The 23,296-nt window shown below is 35.6% G+C and overlaps 2 protein-coding genes across 4 annotated transcripts in view; both read right to left on the bottom strand.

Annotated features, from left to right (window-relative positions):
- Nucleotides 1-6,996, bottom strand: part of LOC127868846 (uncharacterized) — a 179,708-nt gene extending 172,712 nt beyond the window's left edge. For all 3 annotated transcript variants that reach the window (XM_052410937.1, XM_052410936.1, XM_052410938.1), the window contains exons 1-8: nt 6,911-6,996; nt 3,429-3,588; nt 3,146-3,309; nt 1,719-1,866; nt 917-1,062; nt 655-802; nt 341-507; nt 24-171 (exon numbers count right to left, since the gene is read on the bottom strand). In XM_052410937.1, the coding sequence (XP_052266897.1) occupies nt 24-171; nt 341-507; nt 655-802; nt 917-1,062; nt 1,719-1,866; nt 3,146-3,309; nt 3,429-3,588; nt 6,911-6,971 (1,142 nt within the window). In that variant the 5' untranslated portion in view covers nt 6,972-6,996. The remainder of the gene's footprint in view (nt 1-23; nt 172-340; nt 508-654; nt 803-916; nt 1,063-1,718; nt 1,867-3,145; nt 3,310-3,428; nt 3,589-6,910) is intronic.
- Nucleotides 6,997-8,214: 1,218 nt separating this feature from the next.
- LOC127870048 (uncharacterized) overlaps nt 8,215-23,296 on the bottom strand; it is a 99,476-nt gene continuing 84,394 nt past the window's right edge. The window contains exons 60-74 of the mRNA XM_052412708.1: nt 22,667-22,840; nt 21,048-21,221; nt 20,302-20,463; nt 19,528-19,692; nt 18,658-18,819; nt 16,903-17,067; nt 15,249-15,407; nt 14,839-14,997; nt 14,288-14,455; nt 13,823-13,993; nt 13,104-13,265; nt 12,167-12,328; nt 10,066-10,227; nt 8,919-9,101; nt 8,215-8,240 (exon numbers count right to left, since the gene is read on the bottom strand). Coding sequence (XP_052268668.1) covers nt 8,215-8,240; nt 8,919-9,101; nt 10,066-10,227; nt 12,167-12,328; nt 13,104-13,265; nt 13,823-13,993; nt 14,288-14,455; nt 14,839-14,997; nt 15,249-15,407; nt 16,903-17,067; nt 18,658-18,819; nt 19,528-19,692; nt 20,302-20,463; nt 21,048-21,221; nt 22,667-22,840 — 2,354 coding nt within the window. The remainder of the gene's footprint in view (nt 8,241-8,918; nt 9,102-10,065; nt 10,228-12,166; nt 12,329-13,103; nt 13,266-13,822; nt 13,994-14,287; nt 14,456-14,838; nt 14,998-15,248; nt 15,408-16,902; nt 17,068-18,657; nt 18,820-19,527; nt 19,693-20,301; nt 20,464-21,047; nt 21,222-22,666; nt 22,841-23,296) is intronic.

Here is a 23,296-nt window from a genome sequence, read left to right as displayed (position 1 = left end):
ATATTATATAACCAAGCATATACCCTCCGACAAATCCTAGCATCTTGCACACCACCATAGCAGTCTTGTTGTCTACCAGGTCAGAACATACCGTTTTCCATACAGATCCAGTCGAAATTTCTAGGCGACCAGAAAACTTTGTTGGGCCATTTACTAAACGAACTTCAGTTTCTAAAAATATATTGACATAAAATAAAAGCAGTTTCTTTCTTTGCATCTAGATAATAAATATGTATCCCGATTATTTACTCGGATTTAATAATACAGTTATACTGTATACACTGTTATTGTTAAAACTAACTAATAAAAGTATGCGTGATAAATAAATGTGAACACATACTGCATTCCACCGATGCATCTTCGTTGTGACCGCAATTCTTTGAAGAAAGCCATTCGCTGGATTTACAATCTGAAATGTCATTTTCGGTACCAATGCATCGCATTTCATTGATTGTAACGGGCCCGGTTCCAGCTCCAAAATATGCACGCCCATAAGATTTTGCCCCTCTAACAAATAAATGATCGATTACAATGATCAACGTTAAAACGAATTATGATTGTATAAAACATTATGGAATAAATATGTACTTTTCTAGGCACGAATACATTAATATAATTAGGTGTTATAAGACACCTGTATACGCATGCGCATACTTATCACTGAAATCCAACATTCTGCAGATGACTTTAGCTTCAAGGTCGTCGAAGCCGTCATCGCAGATCGTCCCCCACATACCCCGGTACTCCACCTCAACACGCCCGGACTGGGCACTGGTGCCGTTCACTAGCCGAATCGGTGTACCTTTAATCAAATAGATATTGTGAAAAACGAAACAAAAATCATTACACAATTATTAACTTCCGTAGTAACAAACAAATATTAACACAAAGTGTGTAGAAATTATGAAAAACTTACGGCAATTAACAAATGCGGCATATGGCTGTGAGCAGGTTATGTTTATCTTCTCACACATCGATACATCAATTTCATAGCCTTCGCATGTGTAAGACGTAGGTAAAAAGTTGTATCTTGCTATGTTGGATATTTTTAACTCCGCCCCGCTAAATGTAAAAATGATAAATAGATTTAACAAATGCACGATAAAAGATAACACTGGGACGCTTAAAGCTTATTCTAGATAATAGGAGCAATTGAATGTAAATTACAACGTATTAAGAAAACATAGTATGTGCATGCACTGCGCTTCTTTACCAATCTGATCAAAATCGAATCATAAAATATGCTTCGCATTTCGATCAGCTGAAGACTAATAGAAGGTGATTTTCTGACAACATTTCTGTCAGAAAATCTTTGTCCTGCTTAAAGATTAAATAATGAAAGTTAAATTAGCTGTGACAGCCACGCGAATCTCGATGTTTCACAATTAAATAAATGGGAAATAAAGAACACACAAGGGTAAACATATACATCCATATGAATTATGTGCCTAATATTGTGTAGAAAATACTATAGATAGTCATTGCAATAATCATTAACTTTTACAAAAACGATGCGATTTCGTTTCAAATGACATACATAGCAAATAGGCCAGATTAATGCAAATAAGTTTATCAGCAGACCAATATTTTTTTTATCAAAATCCTGCACTTAAGTCACTTTTATAAATGACATTGTATACATTTATAAAGTAATGTTACAGTTGCGCCAATTATGACAAAAATAGCAAAATCTGCTATTTAATCTAAAAAGTCAATACTTAAAGATGAATCCCATCATTCCGCAAACGACCCTGGCTTCTGATAAGGTGAAGTTCTCGGAACAGATTGGTTCCCAGATCCCGGAAATGTTCACCTCCACCTGACCGTCATGTGTGGTAGAACCAGATGTCAATCGCATGTGCGTGTCTTATAAACATACACGTATACAATTTTAGATAATTATCAATATATTATTAACGGATATTTGCGGAGTTAATGGAATAAAATTTCATTATGTCGGAATTGCCCTTTATGACGTTACAGTAAAGAAGACGATTGTATCGCTATGTTAGAAATATACGAGGTTTCGAAAAAAAACTTGAAACATGATTTGTTGGATGTCTAATTATTTCTTTCAGCATAGCTGACTTAAATTATTTTTGTCCTTGATAACTTACAATATCGTATGCGGGGAAATTAAAGAGCAATAAAATTCAATATAATTTACCATATTTATTTAATGAATTTATTATCTAATTTTGAATTTCGGTTGATTTTTATTTCATTTTTATAATGTATGACTGCAAAAAAAAACTTCAAAAAGTTTATATATATAATTATAAATAAATAAATAAATAAATAAATAAATAAAAAAAAAATATATATATATATTGTATACGGATGAACATATTTCTGCTGTTTAAAGGGACCATTTCTCGTTTTGATAAATTAAATGAACATTGAACATTTACCATTTTCTAAAATATCCGTGATATGTACTTTTCGACGATTAAACAATCCTAAAATTATAAAGCATTACAAACGCGGACAATTGTATAATTTGCAAAGTTTTGTTATTATCGTTATATCTTGTGACATTACGAGGATTGCTTATATAAGAAATAAAATACATGTAGAGTTTTGTCAGCTCGGCCGGCCGAATGTTTTAAGCGCAACATGTTCACTCTAAAGGTCAGAGGTTCTAGCCCATTTGGGGATTACTTTTTTATCTTTCTGTAATGTTATTTTTGTTTCATTTGGAACAATGTTTCCATGTTTCCATTTATCAATTCAAATCATTAAATCACAAACTTCAAAACATGCCAAACTGTGTGAAAAGGTCCCTTTAATTATGGATTAAAATAACAGCATCGTAGATCGTCGAAATTGTATTTAAGTTACTAAATTATACGTAGCACAAATACATTATTTGAAGTACTTATTGATATAGTTATAGTGGTGTCCGAAAGGTCGCGAAAAATCTCTGCCCTCATAATTAATTAAGAGCATGTCTTATTTATAATATATTTAGTTATTTAAACGATGATGGTTTTTAAGACGTGCCTTGTTTTTGTCAAATTCGCAGTAAATATGTATATATAAATATGTCTTGCTTAACATTGCAGTGAACAAAACTTATTTTGCGGTATGTAACATTTTTTCATTAGACCCCACATACGCAATATGCAATATGGAGCATACTTACGACAATGCACCCCAATGTCTTCGGAGGGAGAGCAGTCAGACACCCCCCAAGGTTCATGACTACACTGAGATATGTCTGATTCATTTCCATGACAAGTTAAACTATCCAGCATGATCACTCCTGATCCCGGACCGAAAACATCCGGTTTGACGACTTCAGCATACCTTCAAAACAGATGTCATGTATCAAATAAGGCAAACAAGAAGTTAACCAAAACTAAAATGTTAATATTCTCACAGTTAGTAAACCAGTGTGGTACAAACATTGCTTAACCACATCTTACTTGGTGTCTGTGAATCCAAGCATCCTGCAGACGACCTTGGCGCTGTTGACTGTGAACTCGTCAGCGCACACTGTTCCCCATTTTCTGTTGTGTTCCACCTCCAATCGACCAGAGAACGGCGTCTTGCCACCAACAAGGCGGATACTTGTAACCTCCGCATCTGGTATATTTAATTATTATAACTTTGAAATTAGAAAAAATGTCGATACAAGTGCAACGTTGAAGCGTAATTTTCAAAAGTCAATACAAAATACAAGTTCCGGTTCTGGGCCCGTGTTCACCGACAAATAAATAGATTTAATTTATAAAATAAACAATATTCTTTGATAGATAAATCTAATCTTTTAAAAGTACAAAACAATTCAATACAAGATAAGTATTGATGCAAAGCATCAAAGGGCCTCGGGAATTTCAGTGTTAAAGGCACTCAATGAAGTTACATGGAACGATTTTTTTTCTACTGTAAATATTAATATATTGGTCGATTATTTTAAACAAAATAGAAAAAGATACTGGTATAACCATTATCTATGATTTTGTGTTATAACCCCCAAATAACCATTATCTATGATGTTGTGTTATAACCCCCAAATAACCATTATCTATGATTTTGTGTTGTAACCCCCAAATATTTCATAGTTCATTTTATTTACATTGGATTCCCTTTTTTGTAATGGCATCCGTGTGCAGTTTTCATTAATGGAACAGAACTGCGTAGGTTTAAAAAAATCTGCTTCATCTTGTAAGCGTAATTTTATATTTTTTTCAACTTCAAGGGGAGATGATTCTGAACTTATTCTTACGTTGCTCATTTACGATAGGGGTTGAGTACTCATTGATACGAAAACACTGTAAAAGATGTAATGTGTTTACGAACGCCTCCCCCCCCCCCACCCTATCACACATATATTTCATTGGCATAATAAAAACACAAAATGGTTACAATAAAACAGCATATTTATTTAAACTAAAATGTCTACATCAAAACAAAAAAGTTAACATAGAACACAAATAAAATAATTTGATTCTACTGGGGCTCGAACCTTGGGCCTCTCACATGTGAAGCGAGCATGTAACCACTACACAACGGAACCGCTTGAAAAATCACCTTCTAACTAAGATATTAATAAGCTATTAATAGTCGGTTTAAATGTAAACCCGGAAGTTTAAACGCTGGATAGTGAGCGGGGTTAAAGGTCCATACCAAAGAGTCCATACCACTGGCAAGATACGGGTCAGGCCTGCGGCCTTCTATATGTGGTTCTTAAAAAAAAACTGTAGGAGGACTTGATATTAATGAGACTGGGGTGCTGTGATGGTGCTTCTCATTGATAAGCGGCTGCTTCCTTTATCAAGACTCATTATTACAATTTATAATACGTGTCGCGCTTCGCGCTCTATAGCGCCTTTATTAGTAACTAGGTGGTTGCTAGGATAGTGGAACAAAGACGTTTTGTTTTTATACAAAACCAGAAAGTTTCACCGGTTCGCGTATTTGCCCAGTCCCTGTGATCTTTTATTATTGCCCAGTCCCTGTGATCAGTTATTAATTAAAAGAATTTGCTTTGCATTATTGGCAAATAAATGTTGTAGTAAATGTAATACGCATAAATGCAGTACTTATTTACACTAATTTACACAAAAAAAGCACCACTATGCAAGATATTCTGACAACAAAAAAATATACATTGATCCGTAAAATAACTTATCCTCCCATAAGCGAACAAAAACGTATAACATACTAGTCGCCGCACTTCAGTGCGACGCCAATGACATGGAATGTAACACATCTAAAGACACGGTGTTTCACTTAGTTCGACTGGTTTATGATTTAAGCATCATTTTTAGCCTGAACATACTCAAACACTTACCATATATTTCTTAGTTCTGAGTCTATGTATAATTCTTAAGGCTAAAAGTCGATTAGTGCTCCGGTCTTGTGATTTCTACGCTACATTCTGACACCTATGTCTATTTCGGATTTTATCATTGATATAATATTGCTTACTTTATATAAAAGTACAGAAAGTTCGTCAAAAAAGAGATTAAAAAAAAAAGGAAATTTCCGAAAGGGTAAGGCAACTCCTAATAGTGCAGTATTTTGCTACTGTTTATTAAATATGGAAACGTTGAACATCCTTTTTTGAAGAGTATGAGAGCTAATTTTGACTATTTCATTAGAATGCTCCTATAGTGCACTAGTAAAAACTGTTATGTATAAAGTTACAATACTGTTAGACAATCAGTTTACCCAGAGAGTTGCTATTCTAAAATAAGGTTTAAAATGTATAATTATTTTGAAAACATGTCATTAAGTTGATTTGCAGACGTATTAGTTACCCGACTGACCGCTTCCTTTACTCCGATAGTTATATATGAGGTCGTTATACACCAATCTCACATCGGTTAGTGTTACTTTGCTTCACCATCATTTAAAAATTATTTCATTTCGGAAGCTTTACAATCTGCCAATTCATATTTATTGCTAATTATTATACATTAAAACTTACATTTATTGTTCCTTATATAGACGTTATGTATTGCAGTCTTTATCACTCTTAGTAAAATAATTATAAAAGTAATTACTGTTTTTTCCACGTACGTTACGTTATGGTTATAAAAACGCTATTAGGAATAAACTAACACCTTTAAAGACTAAGTCATATAGCCTTCTTAATGATGTAATAGAATCATGATGTGCTTCTATGACTAAAGCAGAGAGCTAGATTGTAAATATAAAAGTATATCACTTGTTGATAGAATAATACAATTTAACTTCATAACCACTCCTGATTATTTAATCATTTTCACACTGAAAATGTGTTATTTTTAGACAACCGCATGACATGGCCATTTTTTTACAAATCGACTGCGAGATAAAACTTGATATGCTTTTATCATTTTATTAAATGTGAATCAAGTTACCATGGGAATATCCCGTTCTTTCGTATGACAAATTACCTTTTTGAGATATTCTTAAACAAAAGAAACAAAGAACATTCCTATTACAATATCAAAACTGTTCAGCGTTAAGTGCTTACACGAATTTGCAATAATACATGTAAGTAAATTTCTTGAAAAAAAAGAACATATTATGTGGGATAATTATGTATTCTCACTATTAGTATTTGTGTAGAGATTAAACGCTGGAAGGAAGAGATAGTAAATAAACACACACTGTCCAAAACAATGGAGAACACATACATTGTCGAAATTAATTATTTAAAGAAACGCGAAATACGTAAACGTTTTTTTATTAAGATCACTTGAATACAAAACATACTGTATATTTTTATTCAAGATGAGTATAAGAATTATGTATTTCCAGTTTAATGTAATACCGTTGCATATGATAACCAATTATTGTAAATAATATGTTTGTATACGAATACTTATATTTATTGTATGGTTGTTTTAAATGAACACGTTTACTAGTATTATCTCATCTTTGAAATTCAACTCGAATAAAAACAATTCATTACCTGCTGACAAAGATAACGCCCAAACTGCGCACATTAAAATCGACAACTCAACGCCTGCCATTACTGCTGCATTTCCAAAGGCATTGTAAAACGAGGTATATGTCTCGTATTTATATATACGGTATACATAAATCTCTGTCGACAAATCGCATTAACAGGACTACTTCCTGATTTGTTAACAAACCAATCTTTGCATTGCACGATGTTTTTTGCCATCATAAAACGTTCCAAAACAAACTTCCGATATCGGTCCGCACTTGCGAAAGCGGATTTATGGTTACTGTCTGACAGCTTACGTAAGCGTTAAACGGGATGTACTGATATATCATGGTATTAAATAAACTGATCACTAAGAACTGATAACATTTAAGTGTAACCACTACACCATTTCCTTTAACACCATTAAAACATTTTATACAATGGATAAAACTATTATATGCTGATATATATGGAAAAAAATTAAACATTAAGTTTTTTATACCTGACTTATCTTATTTACACAATAAGATGCTTTAATGACATACAAACGAACTAACATATCAACTGATGCGAGTTCAACATACATTTTGGCATTTGATAAGAAAATTTCACCCTAGTTTAAGCTGCAAACTTAGAACTGCTGAATGGACATTTTTATTTTACGACGACTAGGAAAAATTTAAAGATGTACACCACAGAATATGTTTTAATGTATTCAAATCGGAAATCATTCTTACAAGTTTTAATATATTAATCATTAATCATTTTCCATGTTAAACAAGAAATGTGTTTGTCAGAAACACTATGTCCCCTTCTGCACCGCATTGACTTTTTTTTGTTGACCTTTGACCTTGAAGGATGACCTTGACTTTCCACCACTCAAAATGTGCAGCTCCATGAGATACACATGCATGCCAAATATGAAGTTGCTATCTTCAATATTGCAAAAGTTATGGCAAATGTTAAAGTTTGACCAAACAGACCAACAGACAGGGCAAAAACAATATAAAAACACTATAGTGGTGGGGGACATAAAAATGCTTGCCATACACTCAAATAAATGTATGTTCATTCTGATTGACTTCAGAGGTAACAATAGGTTCGACATATATAAACAACATGATAAAACCTACCCAAATATCTTTCTTTAACACATTTGAATGCATTTGTGTGTGGGTTGATTAAAACATATATTATTTCCACTACAAACAAACTGGAAAGTTTCATTTTTGAAATTATTAACGGAAACCCTTTTTAATGTTCAGAGTAAATCAAGTGATGTCTATACAAAAGATTTCCACCAACCTGTAAAATCTGTAAAAATACTACAAGTGTATATGAAATCCTTGGTCTGGGAAAAATGGACATAATGCGTGTGGGTAGTGTTGTTGCAGTCAGCACAGGTATGTCCATGGGGAAACACTTTTATGGCAAGTTTATTTTAACCCTTTCAGTGCTGGAAACCGAATTTTGAAGGCCTTTGCAAACAGTTTGGATCCAGATGAGACGCCACAGAACGTGGCATCTCATCAGGATCCAAACTGTTTGCTATTCTGATAGTATTCTTTGAAAAAAAATGAAGAAAATGCTAATTTTAGAAATTCAGCAGACGACATTTTAGCAGACAATAAATTTCCCAGCATGCAAAGGGTTAAGAAAGTCTCTTCTTAACAAAAATCCAGTCTAGGCAGAAAGACAGCACAAGCCAATCAGGGACAACACTTTCTGCTTTTCATGGAACATTTAGTGTAAATGAAGTCTCTTTGAAAGATGTATGGAGTCTAGGTGGAAAGTGTTGTTCCTGATTAGCCTGTGCAGACGGTAAAGGCTAATATGGGATGAAACTTTTCGCACATGCATTGAGCCCACTTTTCCCAGAACAATGAAACTATAATGAAATGAGTTGCGGTCTGAGAAAACTGGGCTTAATGCATGTGCGGACTGCACTGGCTCATCTTGGATGACACTTAACGCACATGCATTTAGCCCAGTTTTCTCAAAACAAGGCTCAAATAAAACCACCACCCACCCTTGCACTCAGCTTCACTGATAGCTCCGCGTCCGTCTGGTCGGCTAGGGCTTACGGTGGAACCTCTAGCAGCAGGACACTGCATGCAGGTGAACTGTTCAGCGCTGGGCTGATAGAAGCCGTGTGGACACTTCTCACATAAACCTGTGCCCCACATCCACATCTCTCCTGCCTGGCAAGCAGCTGTAGCAGCAATAATGTTCTTTATTGACATAACCCTTTACCACATAGTTAAGTATTTTTACACCTTTGTAGTCCCTTAGAAAGTTAACTTCAATTAAAGACCTTTCTTAATGTATTCAAGTATTGAAAGCCTTCATTTCCAACCCTTAGATACTGATGAGCAGCAAACAGCATAAAACCTGAACAGACTGCGAGTTACTCTGCAATTTTCACTTTGCTTCTGAGTGGGAAAGGGAGTACTGATGGACAGTGTCCAGCATTTCAGAAAACTGTAGCAAAATTTTCTTATGGTTCTTTCTTTTTACCTTCACTGTCACTGACAATGAATGACTGGCGCAAACTTCAGTAGACGTAATTACAATATTCCCATAGTTTATTACCAGTTAAATAATTTTACCATAAAGTTTCATACAGTTGCTATTTGTGTCAATCTTTCCAATAACTCAGGCAGAAAAATAACTTAAAGTTAATTGATTCTGATCTCATCTTTGGAGTAACATCATGCCATTCCATAAATAAAAAAATATATGGCTGATCTAACTGCTGATTAATTAATTTGTGACAAATAGAAGAATATTTATACAAAAAGTTTAGGGATTTCCATTTTATTGTCAATAAACATGGAATTAAATTCTAGGAAAAAATGCCACTGCTCTATGCCCAATTAATCAAAATAACAATTATCTGTGGAAAAACTGGACTTGATCTTAAGTTTTAATAGATTCAAACTACATTATACATTGCATAGATGGTGTTTGCATTAACTGTTATATTCACCTATATCATACATGAAAATAGAGGCAATGTTCAATATTAGTTTATTTATTGCTTGATTTTTTTCAGTGATATATTTTTCAACATTTTAACTTCTTAGCACACAATTTAAAAAGTCAGTCTCATCTAACATAAGTTTTAATACCCTTTAAAAATCTTCTTTAACCGTCCATAATTACTACACGCTTACTTTTGCATTCTTCAACAGCCTTTGCTCCCAATGCAAGAGTGAGGTTTCTATTAGCAGGACAGTTCAAGCAGTTGAACATGCCTGCCAATGGCTGGTAGGTGGCAATGGGGCAGGCCTCACATGTCCTGTTCTGGCTGTACCTCTGACCAGCTATGCATGGGCCTGCATGGGAAATACCATAGGATATACTGCATAGATTGACTGATAGAAACTGTATGGGAAATACGATAGGATATACTGCATAGATTGACTGATAGAAACTGAATGGGAAATACGATAGGATATACTGCATATATTGACTGATAGAAACTGAATGGGAAATACGATAGGATATACTGCATATATTGACTGATAGAAACTGAATGGGAAATACGATAGGATATACTGCATAGATTGACTGATAGAAACTGCATGGGAAATACGATAGGATATACTGCACAGATTGACTGATAGAAACTGTATGGGAAATACGATAGGCAGGGATCATATTTTTTCGGTTCTGTCGGTCCTAGACCGATTGGGGTCATGAAAGACCGATTGAAAATCCCAAACAGTCGGTCTGATTCTGTTTGCTAAAATTCCCATGTCATGAAATCGATTACACAGTGTACATGCTAACATACCCTAATGACATTCTTATCTCGATTAGGTGTGATAAACCATTTGCTGCAGTCTCTAAACCGGTCAGGACCGGTTTATTGCACGTCACACCAAGAATCAAAAACTTGTGAACAGCGGATTTTATAAAGACGCATCCTAAAAGACGCGTCTGAAAGCACGCCCTGTAACTAAACAAAACATGCCGATACTTTTTCCACCAGCGTAATAATTCGGTAATATAATTATGAATGAAAGTCGCGGATCTGATCGACAGAACAGCCGAAAGTTATTTTTATGGGCGGAACTTCGCATACAATAGTACACAAGAAAAATATATTGCATTGTATTAATCTTTAGTAAAACCTTGTTAGAATCGATAATAACTCGTGTACTTTATACTTTGTTGTTGAATAACTCACGACCGGAAAATTAGATGCGTGGTTTCAAATGTTTCGCTCTCGCGATTAAATCCCTACGCATCTAAACTATCAGCCGTGGGTTATTTGACAACAAACTATAATGTACACGAATTATTTCTTTTTTATTTTGTGTGTTGATTATTGTCAGTAGCCAACATACGCACAGACATTTGTTTGGTTCAGTGCATGTTTGTAAGCTATTATGGAGTCGACAACAATTTAAAACATCGGTATTGACTTACACAGATAAAATATTGACATCGATGAAAAAGTCTGATAAAACAGCACACGAAACAACAATGAAATAGCAAATGATAAAACCAGTTGAGAAAATTCGTTCCTTTTGAAAAAAAATGGCTAAGGAAATTTTACTTGTAGATTTATTATACCACCTTCATGAATGGCAAAATCAATGGTATATATTTTAACGTAATTTGTCATGATTTCAGACATAAATTTTCGGATACTTTTTCTCAATTTATATCTGGACCGATTGATGTTGCGGGAACATATGATCCCTGACGATAGGATATACTGCATAGATTGACTGATAGAAACTGTATGGGAAATACAATAAGATATACTGCATAGATTGACTGATAGAAACTGTGTGGGAAATACGATAGGATATACTGCACAGATTGACTGATAGAAACTGCATGGGAAATACAATAAGATATACTGCATAGATTGACTGATAGAAACTGCATGGGAAATATGATAGGATATACTGCATACATTGACTGATAGAAACTGCATGGGAAATACAATAGGATATACTGCACAGATTGACTGATAGAAACTGCATGGGAAATACGATAGGATATATTGCATAGATTGACTGATAGAAACTGTAAGATGTGACATTGTGCAATAAAAAATATAAAAGTAGAAAAAAATCCACTTTTATTTAATTTAACAATTCTAGTCATTTCCAACATTAATTGGAACGTAAACTCTTCAATAAAATAGCCTGAAACAATTAATAAGAAAAAGAATCTCAGGATTAACAAAATAATGCTGCTAATATATCAAAATGTTAATGATATTAAATTCACTGTTAAACATTAGAACCCACTTACTAATGGAGCAAGCGTCTCTGGTTCTTGAACCCACTGTGGGTGTGGTGAGATTATCTGGGCAGGGGATGCAACTCTCGGTGGAGGGATCACTCCTGTATGTGCCCTTGGCGCACATCTCACAGGTGTTGGCAAGGGTGACATACTCACCCAAGGGACAGGAACCTGCAGTTAAATGTGTCCATATAGAGCTGATAATCAAATACATGTATATTAAATTGACCTTCACATTTGTTTTGTATTTAGAATTCACATTTGTTTTGTATTCAAGAAAGAAGTGATGATTTGTTCGTTTGATTCTTGATTTGATTGATAATTCTATACAATCATCTACACATTAAGATCATTCAGCGCAGAAAGTTTGAGTAAAATTCAACCTATAGTTGAAAACACAAAATTTTGACTCAATATTTCATTGTTGAAAAACAGACAAAGGCCATAATTATGCCAAAACTCTTCACAGCCAAAATTCCTTTCATTAAGATCATCAACACATTAAGGCATTAAAATGAGAAAGTTTGAGAGAGATCCACCACATAGTTTAAGAGAAATTCAGATCACCAGCTTCAGAGAACTAAAACTGTCGTGTAAAGCAGACAAAGGGCAATAATTCTGCAAAAACTTGTTACAACTTTACTTCCTTTCTTGACAATTATCTTAAATATATCTTAACATTAATGAGGCTTTTTTAGGTAAATCCTGCTCAACTTTCACAGTTGAATGACATTTTGTCATTCAACTGTGAAAGTTAAGCAGGATTTTCCTAAAAAATCCAAAACACAATTTATAAGAACAATATTCACAAGTATAGTGTGTTGGTGACAAAAAGAAATATAAATATCATTATTGAAAAATAAGATCCTTTCAAAATGAAAATTTATCAAAGAAATTCACCCACAACAATACCAGAAAGAGTTTTCCCCTAAAGTGAAGTACTTACGGATACAATCAGCCAGGGTTGTCTTCCCAGTGCCTCTGGTTGAGTAGCCATCAGGGCATCGTTCACACGAGGTCCTCCACTTCTCACTGCTGTACTCACCGACAGGGCAAGGGGTGCACACATTCAGAGTATTACGGTACTGACCAGGGACAGTACAATTGGCTAGACAATTAAAACAATACAACAAACTAATCAGGGTCCTCACAAAATGCAGCCGAAGAGCAGATGGACTCTTAAACAGCTATTACAAAGTGCCAAAAAGATAAAGTTAATGTCTTAGATTTCAATTGAGCCACTCTACATATTATCAACTGCTAAGATTGTTTAATCATCAGAGAATCTTCTATATTATGTTTTGTTATGTGTCTTATAATACCAAACAATCACTGCAGTAGTAAATAAGGGTCCCTAAACTGGGCCTGTTTGTGAGTCAAATGCCACATGTGGCAATACACACGGTCTGGTCAGAGCTACCCTGTAAGCTTATGAAACCTTGTGAGACTTTCAAGCTACCAGACTGTGCAAATGCTAGGGCTGATTGGAGCTATGCTGGTTCAATAAAGTATAAGACCCATTTTAGCATAACATGGCTCATATAAAGATATGAAGAGTTACATCCCATTAGTGTTTGTTTTTTGTTTTACAAAGGTCAAAAATTCATTTTTTAGAGTGAATATGTTCTAATAGATGTTTGTTAGGAACTGGAACCCTCAACTTACCTATATTACATTCTGCAACAGACTTGGCGCCCTCCCCTGCTGTGATGTACCGGATGTCACACATCTGACAGCTGGGCTGGAGACGGTCATTGCGGTCACGGTAAAAGCCAATGGGACAGAACCGACACACCCTGTTAGTAGTACTGTATTCCTGGCCTGAGGCACAGTCAGCTATAAGGAAGCAACAAAGTAGTGCAACATTTGATAGTTTATCAACACAAATACAAACACAGAAAGTACATTCAAAACACTATTACAAACTCAGATACTTAATTAACCATATTAAATCAACCTCAGATAGATAATCCATAGTTTCCTAGGAATCCACAAACCATTGCAAATAAACATAGTAAATCAATTTCATCAGGACAGCATGAGAACATTTATCTACTACACAATTAAAATACCATAATTATAGTTTATCCACAACAGTTAACCATTGCAAACTTAGTTCATAGTACCTACCAACACACTGTGCCAGGCTTGTGGAGCCAGTCTGAAGTGTGACCAGGTTGGCACTGCAGGACTTGCAGGATTTCTGCCACTTGGTGTCCTGGTACGTATCATATCCACACACCTGACAGGCTGCCGGGGATGCAGTCTCATTAAGGAAGGTCCCTGGGCTGCAGGCAGCTATTGGAGAGAAACACACAATTACATCATCAGTCTACTTTAAAGAGTGAATAGTAAGTATGATTTAATAATGCAAGTACTTGTAATTTCATATTGTAAAACAAGATGAAATTGACTAGAAGGACAAAAACATCACAATATATCAATGGCCAACTTTACACTAAATGATAAATACCGTGTTTTGTACCATATAATTTCATTCTGTTTGATAAGCATGTCATATTATGAGACACATTATTTTTATGATGATTATTCAATTTTTGATATACATTAAAATGCAAAACACAGATTTGCAGATGTTGTAATTGTTAGAAGAAAGCAATAGAATGAAGAACATTAACACATCAATTTCAAAGGTGAACCTAACAAAACTCATAACGTACGTATGTTGCACATGGTAAGATTGGTGGCGCCAGATCCTGAAGTGATGTAGCCAACTGGGCACGGCTTGCACTGTGCCGCCGCCTTGATGTCCTTGTAAAAGCCTTGCTGGCACGGCACACACGCCCCAGACGCGTCCTCAAACCCTTGCTCACACTCAACTGGGGAAAGGGGTCAACAAAATACAATTGTATTACACATGTCCTCATATATTATATAGCATTTGCCACCTGATGACAATATCTAAACACACAAAATTTCTATAGAATATTTGTTTGTTAGTTACAGTAATCTGCACACGCATTTATAGATACTTGTCCTATTTATTTTTTAAAAAGCACAATCATTAGAGATGCACAGGAGAATGTTGCTTTCCATGGACAATTAATGTATTACTTAAGCCCGTGTGTACCTATGCAAAGGGACTGATTTGTGGCTCCCTCTCTCTCTGTTGTCTTGTGTATGCCACATGGGGTACAGGTCGTGAGCCACTTGCTCTCCGAGTACGAGCCTTTAGGACAGATCTCACATGTGTTGTCTGTTTTCAGCCGATATCCAGCACTACAGTTGCCTGTGGAAATTGAAATAAAGTGTTCCAGTTTGTGAAATTTAACATTAATACTTTTTCATTTCAAAATACAACAAAAAATCCATATTTTTCAGAATGCATGAGATTGATTTGCAAAAATGTATCACAATATAATTAATTCATATACTATATAAAATATACGGTTAAGCATAATATGTACTGCATGTTATTTTTCTGTCTGAAAAGCAAACTTTATCACACTTGTTGAAATTGCTATGACATCTTTATAAACCAGAGCATATCGTTCATATATTAGAAAGTCTTCTTTATTTAAAAGCTTAACAGAATAGCCTTCAAAGCTTATCAGCATAGCCTTCAAAGCTTATCAGCATATACTTCAAAGCTTATCAGCATATCCTTCAAAGATTATCAGCACAGCCTTCGATGCATATCAGCATAGCCTTCAAAGCTTATCAGCATGGCCTTCAAAGCTTGTAAGCATAGCATACAAAGCTTATCAGCATAGCCTCCAAGGCATATCAACATAGCCTTCAAAGCCGATCAGCATAGCCTTCAAGGCATATCAGCATAGCCTTAAATGCTAAGCACACAAATCTTATCAGCATAGCCTTCAAGGCATATCAGCATAGCATCCAAAGCTTATAAGCATAGTCTTTAAAGCTTATCAGCATAGCCTACAAGGCATATCAGCATAGCATTCAAAGCTTAACAGCATAGTCTTCAAAGCTTATCAGCATAGCCTTCAAAGCTTATCAGCATAGCCTTCAAAGCTTTTCAGCATAGCCTTCAAAGCATATCATCATAGCCTTCAAAGCTTATAAGCATATCCTTCAAAGCTCATCACCATAGCCTTCAATGCATATCAGCAAAGCCTTCAAAGCTTATCAGCATGGCTTTCAAAGCTTATAAGCATAACATACAAAGCTTATCAGCATAGCCTTCAAGGCATATCAGCATAGCCTTCAAAGCTTATCAGCATAGCCTTCAATGCATAGCATACAAAGCTTATCAGCATAGCCTTCATAGCTCATCAGCATAGCATTCAAAGCTTATCAGCATAGCATACAAAGCTTATCAGCATAGCTTTCAAGGCATATCAGCATAGCCTTCAAAGCTTATCAGCATAGTCTTTAAAGCTTATCAGCATAGCCTACAAGGTATATCAGCACAGCATTCAAAGCTTATCAGCATAGTCTTTAAAGCTTATCAACATAGCCTACAAAGCATATCAGCATAACCTTCAAAGCCTATCAGCATAGCCTTCAAGGCTTATCAGCATAGCCTTCAAGACATAAAAGCATAACCTACAAAGCTTATCAGCATACCCTACAAGACTCATCATCATAGCTTACACAACTTTCCACTGATTAATGAAGCTTATTTTAAAACAGCAAAATCCACATCAACAGCATTTTTATAAGAAGAGCAATTTTTTTTAATTCTAGCTAGAGCATTTTTTTTTAATTCTAGCTGTTTCAATCATAATAGAGACACAATCAAACTATCCTGAGCATACCAATGATGCACTGGGAGATAGTAGTGGCCCCTGTTGAGGGAGTAATTTTTTCCAGGGGGCACATCTGACACATGGCAAACAGGCCGTCTGATTGGCTGCGAAAGTAACCACGGGAACAGTCCTGGCACACACTGTTCACCATCTCCTTGCCATTGGGGCAGTATGCTGGAACAGAATAACATATCGCTGATCAGGTCTAATATTTCATTCATGAAACATAGGATTTAATATCACAAAGGCTTGTAAACATACAAACTGTTATGTCTTTTACGTATGATGACACTAATCATTACAATTACATGTAGTCTTATTGATGTTTTGCTTATGTAAAGAAAGAATAAATATTTAATTCTATAAGATAGGACAAATTATTAACATTTACATCACATACATATTAGCTATAAAAGATTTGCATTAATTCAAAACAAGTTTAAAAATCAAGACAACAGGATTGCCCAGATTAACAGAATAGGCCTGTTTAACCCTTTACCACTTAGATACGTATTTCGTCGTGTTTGTAGTCCCATAGATGTTAAATTTAATTAAAGACCTTTCTTACTAGATTTAAGTTGTAAAGGCTTCATTTTCAACCCCAAGATACTGATGAGCAGCAAACAGCATAAAACCTGAACAGACTGTGCGTTACCGATAGCCATAATTCCTCAATCCAAACTAGAGTAAACAAGGAAAAACTGTCTGTCTATTTTTAGAAACTGACATTGACCTCAATCCTACTGTCTGGAAGTGCAATCCCAAGCTCGGTCTACATGACATCAACCTACACACAAAATGTCAGAACAATACCTCCATCCAAACTCAAGGTATTGAGCTGCAAATGATTTTACTATTTTTAGAAACAGTGACCTTAACCTAACTTGCCCAATATGCAATCTCAAGATTAGTCTGCAGGAAAGCTCTGAAACACATCTTTCCACACTAAAGTTACTCAATTGTTCTACTTTACGTTATACATGTGATGATAATCTCATGTCAACTATCAGAGTCATAGAGTGGACAAGATAAATTTTGCTTTTTTGTTAGTTCAACAGCCATTATAAATGTTAAAGGGTACTTTTCACGTTTTGGTAATTTTACAAAACTAAAAAAAATTGTTTCAGATTCTCAAATTTGCGCGGTATATATGATATTTGTAAGGAAACGGTAATACCATGCTCTAAAATAGCCATTGTATGCATTTTTTGACGATTTTAAAACCTGAAAATTATAAAACGTTGCTACGCGTAACAATTAAATAATTTGGAAAGTTCTGTTGTCGTTATATTTTGTGAAACTACGAGGGTTGCTTATATAAAGTATAAAATGCATCCCTAATTGTATAAGGACGGATGGGTGAGTGGTCTAAGTGGTAGACTTTTACTTCATGACTACAGGGGTCAGCGGTGCGAGCCCTGTCGAGGGTTACTTTTTTTCTTTTTTTAATTTTATTCTTGATTTTTTTACTGGAGCTTTCTAGATCCAATGTTTATATTTATTAATATACAGCATTTAATGATAAACTGCAATACATGATACAATCTGTGAAAAGGTCCCTTTAATGCAATCTTGCTGGTTATCAAACTTGGATGTGATACTATGCCCATCTACATGATTATGAGTTTCATAATGATGTGACTTAAACTCACTTTGCTAATGAGCAGACATCATATGAAACAGTCATATCACCCTACAACTGCCCACAAGCCACAATAAATAACCTTAAATAACTTTAAGCAAATCATGGTTCCTGGTGCATACCTTTACAGTCAGTGGCAAGAGTGGATTTGGTCTGCATGGTGCTGGTGTCATCAGGACACTTGAGGCAGCTGGTCTGGAACTGCTGGGGCTGGTAGTAGCCGAGGTCACAGTCTGTACATCCCGTGTCACCAACATTGCGGTAGGTTCCAGCTGGGCATGTTCCTGCAAGATGTGGGCACAATATGCGCAAGTAAAAATAAAAAACTGTTGTAAATCAGTCATATGGCTACTCGCTCTTTTGGCAGGGGTATGAAGTGGTACCAACATTTCTACTTTGTATAATCTTATTTCATTTTTGGTTTTTAACTTTAAACACATTTCTTTTAAAATTAAAATGTTCTACGATAATCATAAACACATAAAAAGGTAGAAATATATTATTTGTATCAATCTAAAATATCACCATTGGAGCTTCATAAAACTGATGAAAGTTCTTTGAGCTTGTATTGCACAAAAACAATTAAAAGAATACTACTTTCAACAAAATGCAAAATTTAAACAAGAGATATGTTTGTCAGAAACACAATGCCCCCAATTGCGCCGCTTTGAAATAAAATTTCAATATATTATTTGGCAGGTTAAGTAATTATCTCCCTTTTAAAGCTTATTACTTCCCTTTGATTGTATTTTATGACTTTTGACCTTGAAGGATGACCTTGACCTTTCACCACTCAAAATGTGCAGCTTCATGAGATACACATGCATGCCAAATATCAAGTTGCTATCTTCTATATTGCAAAAGTTATCGCAAAACTTTAACCAAGGTTAAAGTTTTGTGACAGAATGACAGACAGACAGGCCAAAAACAATATGCCCCTGATCATTCGATCCAGGGGCATAAAAAGCAATATGAATTATAACTATACATACGGATGCTGCAGGCAGTACGGCTGGTTGAGGCCATGCTAGGCGTGGTGTAGAGGGGATCACAGGCTGTGCAGTTAGAGAACAGCCCTGCAGTGTTGTCTTTGTAGGAGCCTACAGCACACGGGACACATGCTGACCCTACCTTCTTGTACCCACTGTTGCAGTAATCTGTAAGAAAAGAGAAAGGTGCCATACCTTATGTGGTTGACAAAAAACTAAATATGTGGTATAATGCTTATGAGTGTATAACTACGCTCTGTGCAAAAGGGCTATTCTATTTTGTATTATTTCATTTAATAGTGAATTCAAGTTCAGTCAACAGACTCTCATCAACAAATGAGCATGTACATATGCATTCAATCCTGCACAAAGGACACTTATGGAAAGACATGATACACTGATCAAACAATTGTTTTGCTAACACTTTCACAATCTCTTAGAGACAAAGATCAAAACAAAGAAAAATCTTATTCGACTACTAGTACATAAAAAGTCATAAGTAATTGCCACTTTTGAAAGGGTATAATGAACATTTCAGTCCCATTCTGGGAAAACTGTGCTTAATGCATGTATGTTATGTCTGCAGTCTGCAGTCTGCACAGGCTAATCAGGACCGAGACTTCTTATAAATGAACAATTCCATAAAAGCGGAAAGTGTCATACCTGATTAGCCTGTGCTGACTGCACAGGCAAATCTTGGACGACACTTTATACACATGCATAAAGCCCAGTTTTCCCAGAGCGAGGCTCATTTCGTAGCATTCCCCAACCACTTACTTTCACAAGCACTCTGTGCTGTAGCCCCCATGGTGCGGGTGCTCTGTGAGGCTGGACACATCTTACACGTCTCGCTCTCTGCAACATCCTGGTAGGATCCCAGAGCACACAGAACACAGCCCGTCTGTGTGGGGTTAGGAGACTGACCAATGGGACACTTGTCTGGCAAATTAAATCACAGACACGTTAAATGAACATATTATAATTGTTTGCTTTCACCATGTACAAATTATAAATTTTTGCACAAAAAAGGCCATATCTACCAATCAAATGGCGAAATATACAATTGCACAAGTTCAAATTTCTGAAGAAATATGCTTAACAGGTTCATCATTCCAGCTGATATATTTAGTTGCATACAACACAAACATCCAGAAGACGGCCATATTAACGAGCAGATTGGTGTAAAAAGGGCAAATCTTTATGCCCCTCTTTAACCCTCCCCACTTTGGAGCAAAGTGAAAATGGCTACATGCATATGCAACCAGAATAAAACCATACCTGCCTGTTTGCAGGCCATTCAGATTTTATGCTGATTGCTGCTCACCAATATCATAGGGTTTGAAATGAAGCATTTAATTGTTGAGTCTATGGAGAAAGGTTTTTAATATTTTCTCTAATTTAATTTGATTTTCTAAGGGACACAAAATGGGTAAAAATGCAAATCTGAGCGTAAAAGGGTTAAACAGGGGCACAAACACTACCCCGCTGTGACCACTAAAAGTTGAATAGTTTATGAGACTCACAGATAGTGCAGTTTGTCTGTGCAGTGGCAGCTATACTGCTGGCCCTCAGGTTGTTGGGACATGGTGTGCACAAGCCTTGAATGTCCACATTGTTGTCCTTGTACTGGTCCCTGGCACACGGCACACAGGTCTGGGCCAGAGTGAGGCTCACTTCATACCCAGACGGGCAGTAGACTGCAGACAGAAGAAAGAAAGCTCTGAGTCACGCTCTGACAAAGAGGTTAAATGCATTAAATTTGCGTAAAGTGTCATCCAAGATTATCCTGTGTAGCAGTCCACACAGGCTTGTCAGAGACAACACAATCCGCCAAAATTGCTGTTTTTTTTAGGCTAGACTTCCTTAAAATGAAAAATACCAATAACGCCAAAAGTGTCATACCTGATTTGCCTTTTATCTGTGACGAGCCTTCACACATATGCATTTAACCCCTTTATGTCAAAGTGCTGCTCAAATTATTGTAAAAAACCATATCTGATCAGATAATAAGGTGCAGAGATAGCATGACATTGGGAATCTAGACTGACAGCTAAGGCCATATGACCTTGAAAGCAATCTTGAAAATATGCACTAAAGCAATAATCTTCTGTAAAAGGTTGATGAAAATTACACCGTAAACGATGGAGAAATTAAAAACATATTTATTTTAAGTATTTAAAAAAAAGGGCAATAACTTCTTTAAAAATAATACAAAACCACGAGAATAATCAGGAGCTGTTGCATTTAAAATGATTATTCTGTAAAAGTCATTCTGTAGACATGTAACACATTTTCCTAGGATTTTACCTGGTGGCCTATTTATTGAACTCACCTGACCTAGATTCAACCTGGCCTAAATATTGTTTAGATAAACATTCATCAAGATATAGTCAAACAACTAGGCTTGTAGAGTGATAACAATGATTTTCTAAGATTCAACCTGGTAACCATGTTTTTGGTCGCATGTCACATAGACACAAACCCAGCTTACATATTGCAATGAAAAATTTACTGATGAAGTTCTGACCAGACTTAGGGTGATCACATTAGCCCACCATGAGCACTTCTTGCTCAGGTGAGATAAAAAGGGAGATATTGACATTGATTGCATCGCTCTATAGAGATCATTTAACACACAAACTCAACTAAAACAAACTATTAAAGGTATTCCCACAACATCTTATTCCCTTGACATAATTAAAGCCTCTTTCTGCAGTCTGCACAGGCATATATGAGACCACACTTTCCGCCTAAACTAGATTTGGGCTATCTGTAAACAAAATATACCATAAAAGAGGAAAGTACTGTCTTTGATTAGCCTGTGTAGATATTTAGAAAATCAGATTTCCTGCACTTTAGCTCTTTCAGTGCGGGAACCGAATTTTGAAGGCCTTTGCAAACAGTTTGGATCCAGATGAGACGCCACAGAATGTGGCGTCTCATCTGGATCCAAACTGTTTGCTATTCTGATAGTATTCTTTGAAAAAAAATCGAAGAAAATGCTAATTTTAGAAATTCAACAGACGACATTTTAGCAGACGACAAATTTCCCAGCATGCAAAGGGTTAAGCACATGAATTCAGCCCAGTTTGCCAAAATGGGGCTCATTTACTCTTGGTTGATATTTTAAAAGCTGACTTACACAGGCAGTCTTGTTCCTTGCTGGACCCAGTACTGGTAGTTCTCCACATGGAGAAATTGCCATTGCCACATGGCTTACACTGGTCTTGCCAAGTCTCATTCTGGTAGTAGTTTAGAGGACATGGCTGACATGTATTATCACTACTTCTTCTGTAGTTACCAGATGTACAAGCAGCTTGAAAAATATGGAAATATACATTTAAATTATTATATATTTTGCAACAATTGTATAATATAAGCAGATTGTAAGCCTTAAAACAAAAACATAAACATGCTTATTCAAAATGTTTTCTGAAATTGTAGCTTTGGTTGTTTTGTTACTATAAATGTCAATTAAAATTCTGTCTTCAAATATCCTTATAAAGATCAAAATTGTATACATGAATTTCGGACACCAATTTAAGATTTAAATACAAATTAATCATTCACAGATCATTTGTTTATCCATCTGAAAACAATATTTTTTTTATGATTGGTTGCAGAGTTGATCGCTGATAATTGATCATTGTCAAGCAAAAATGGGTCTAATGATATGTGCAGAAAGTATAGATCAAGCCTGGAAATCTGAGCGGATGTGCAGGCTGGTCTGGAGCTTTCCTGGCTGCATAATTGGCATAAGACCCATTTTTGC

This window comes from Dreissena polymorpha, chromosome 2 (genome assembly GCF_020536995.1).
Source record: "Dreissena polymorpha isolate Duluth1 chromosome 2, UMN_Dpol_1.0, whole genome shotgun sequence".
Lineage (NCBI taxonomy): Eukaryota > Metazoa > Mollusca > Bivalvia > Myida > Dreissenidae > Dreissena > Dreissena polymorpha.
Note: the sequence above shows the minus strand (reverse complement) of the source record. Positions and strands in the feature narration are given on the sequence as shown.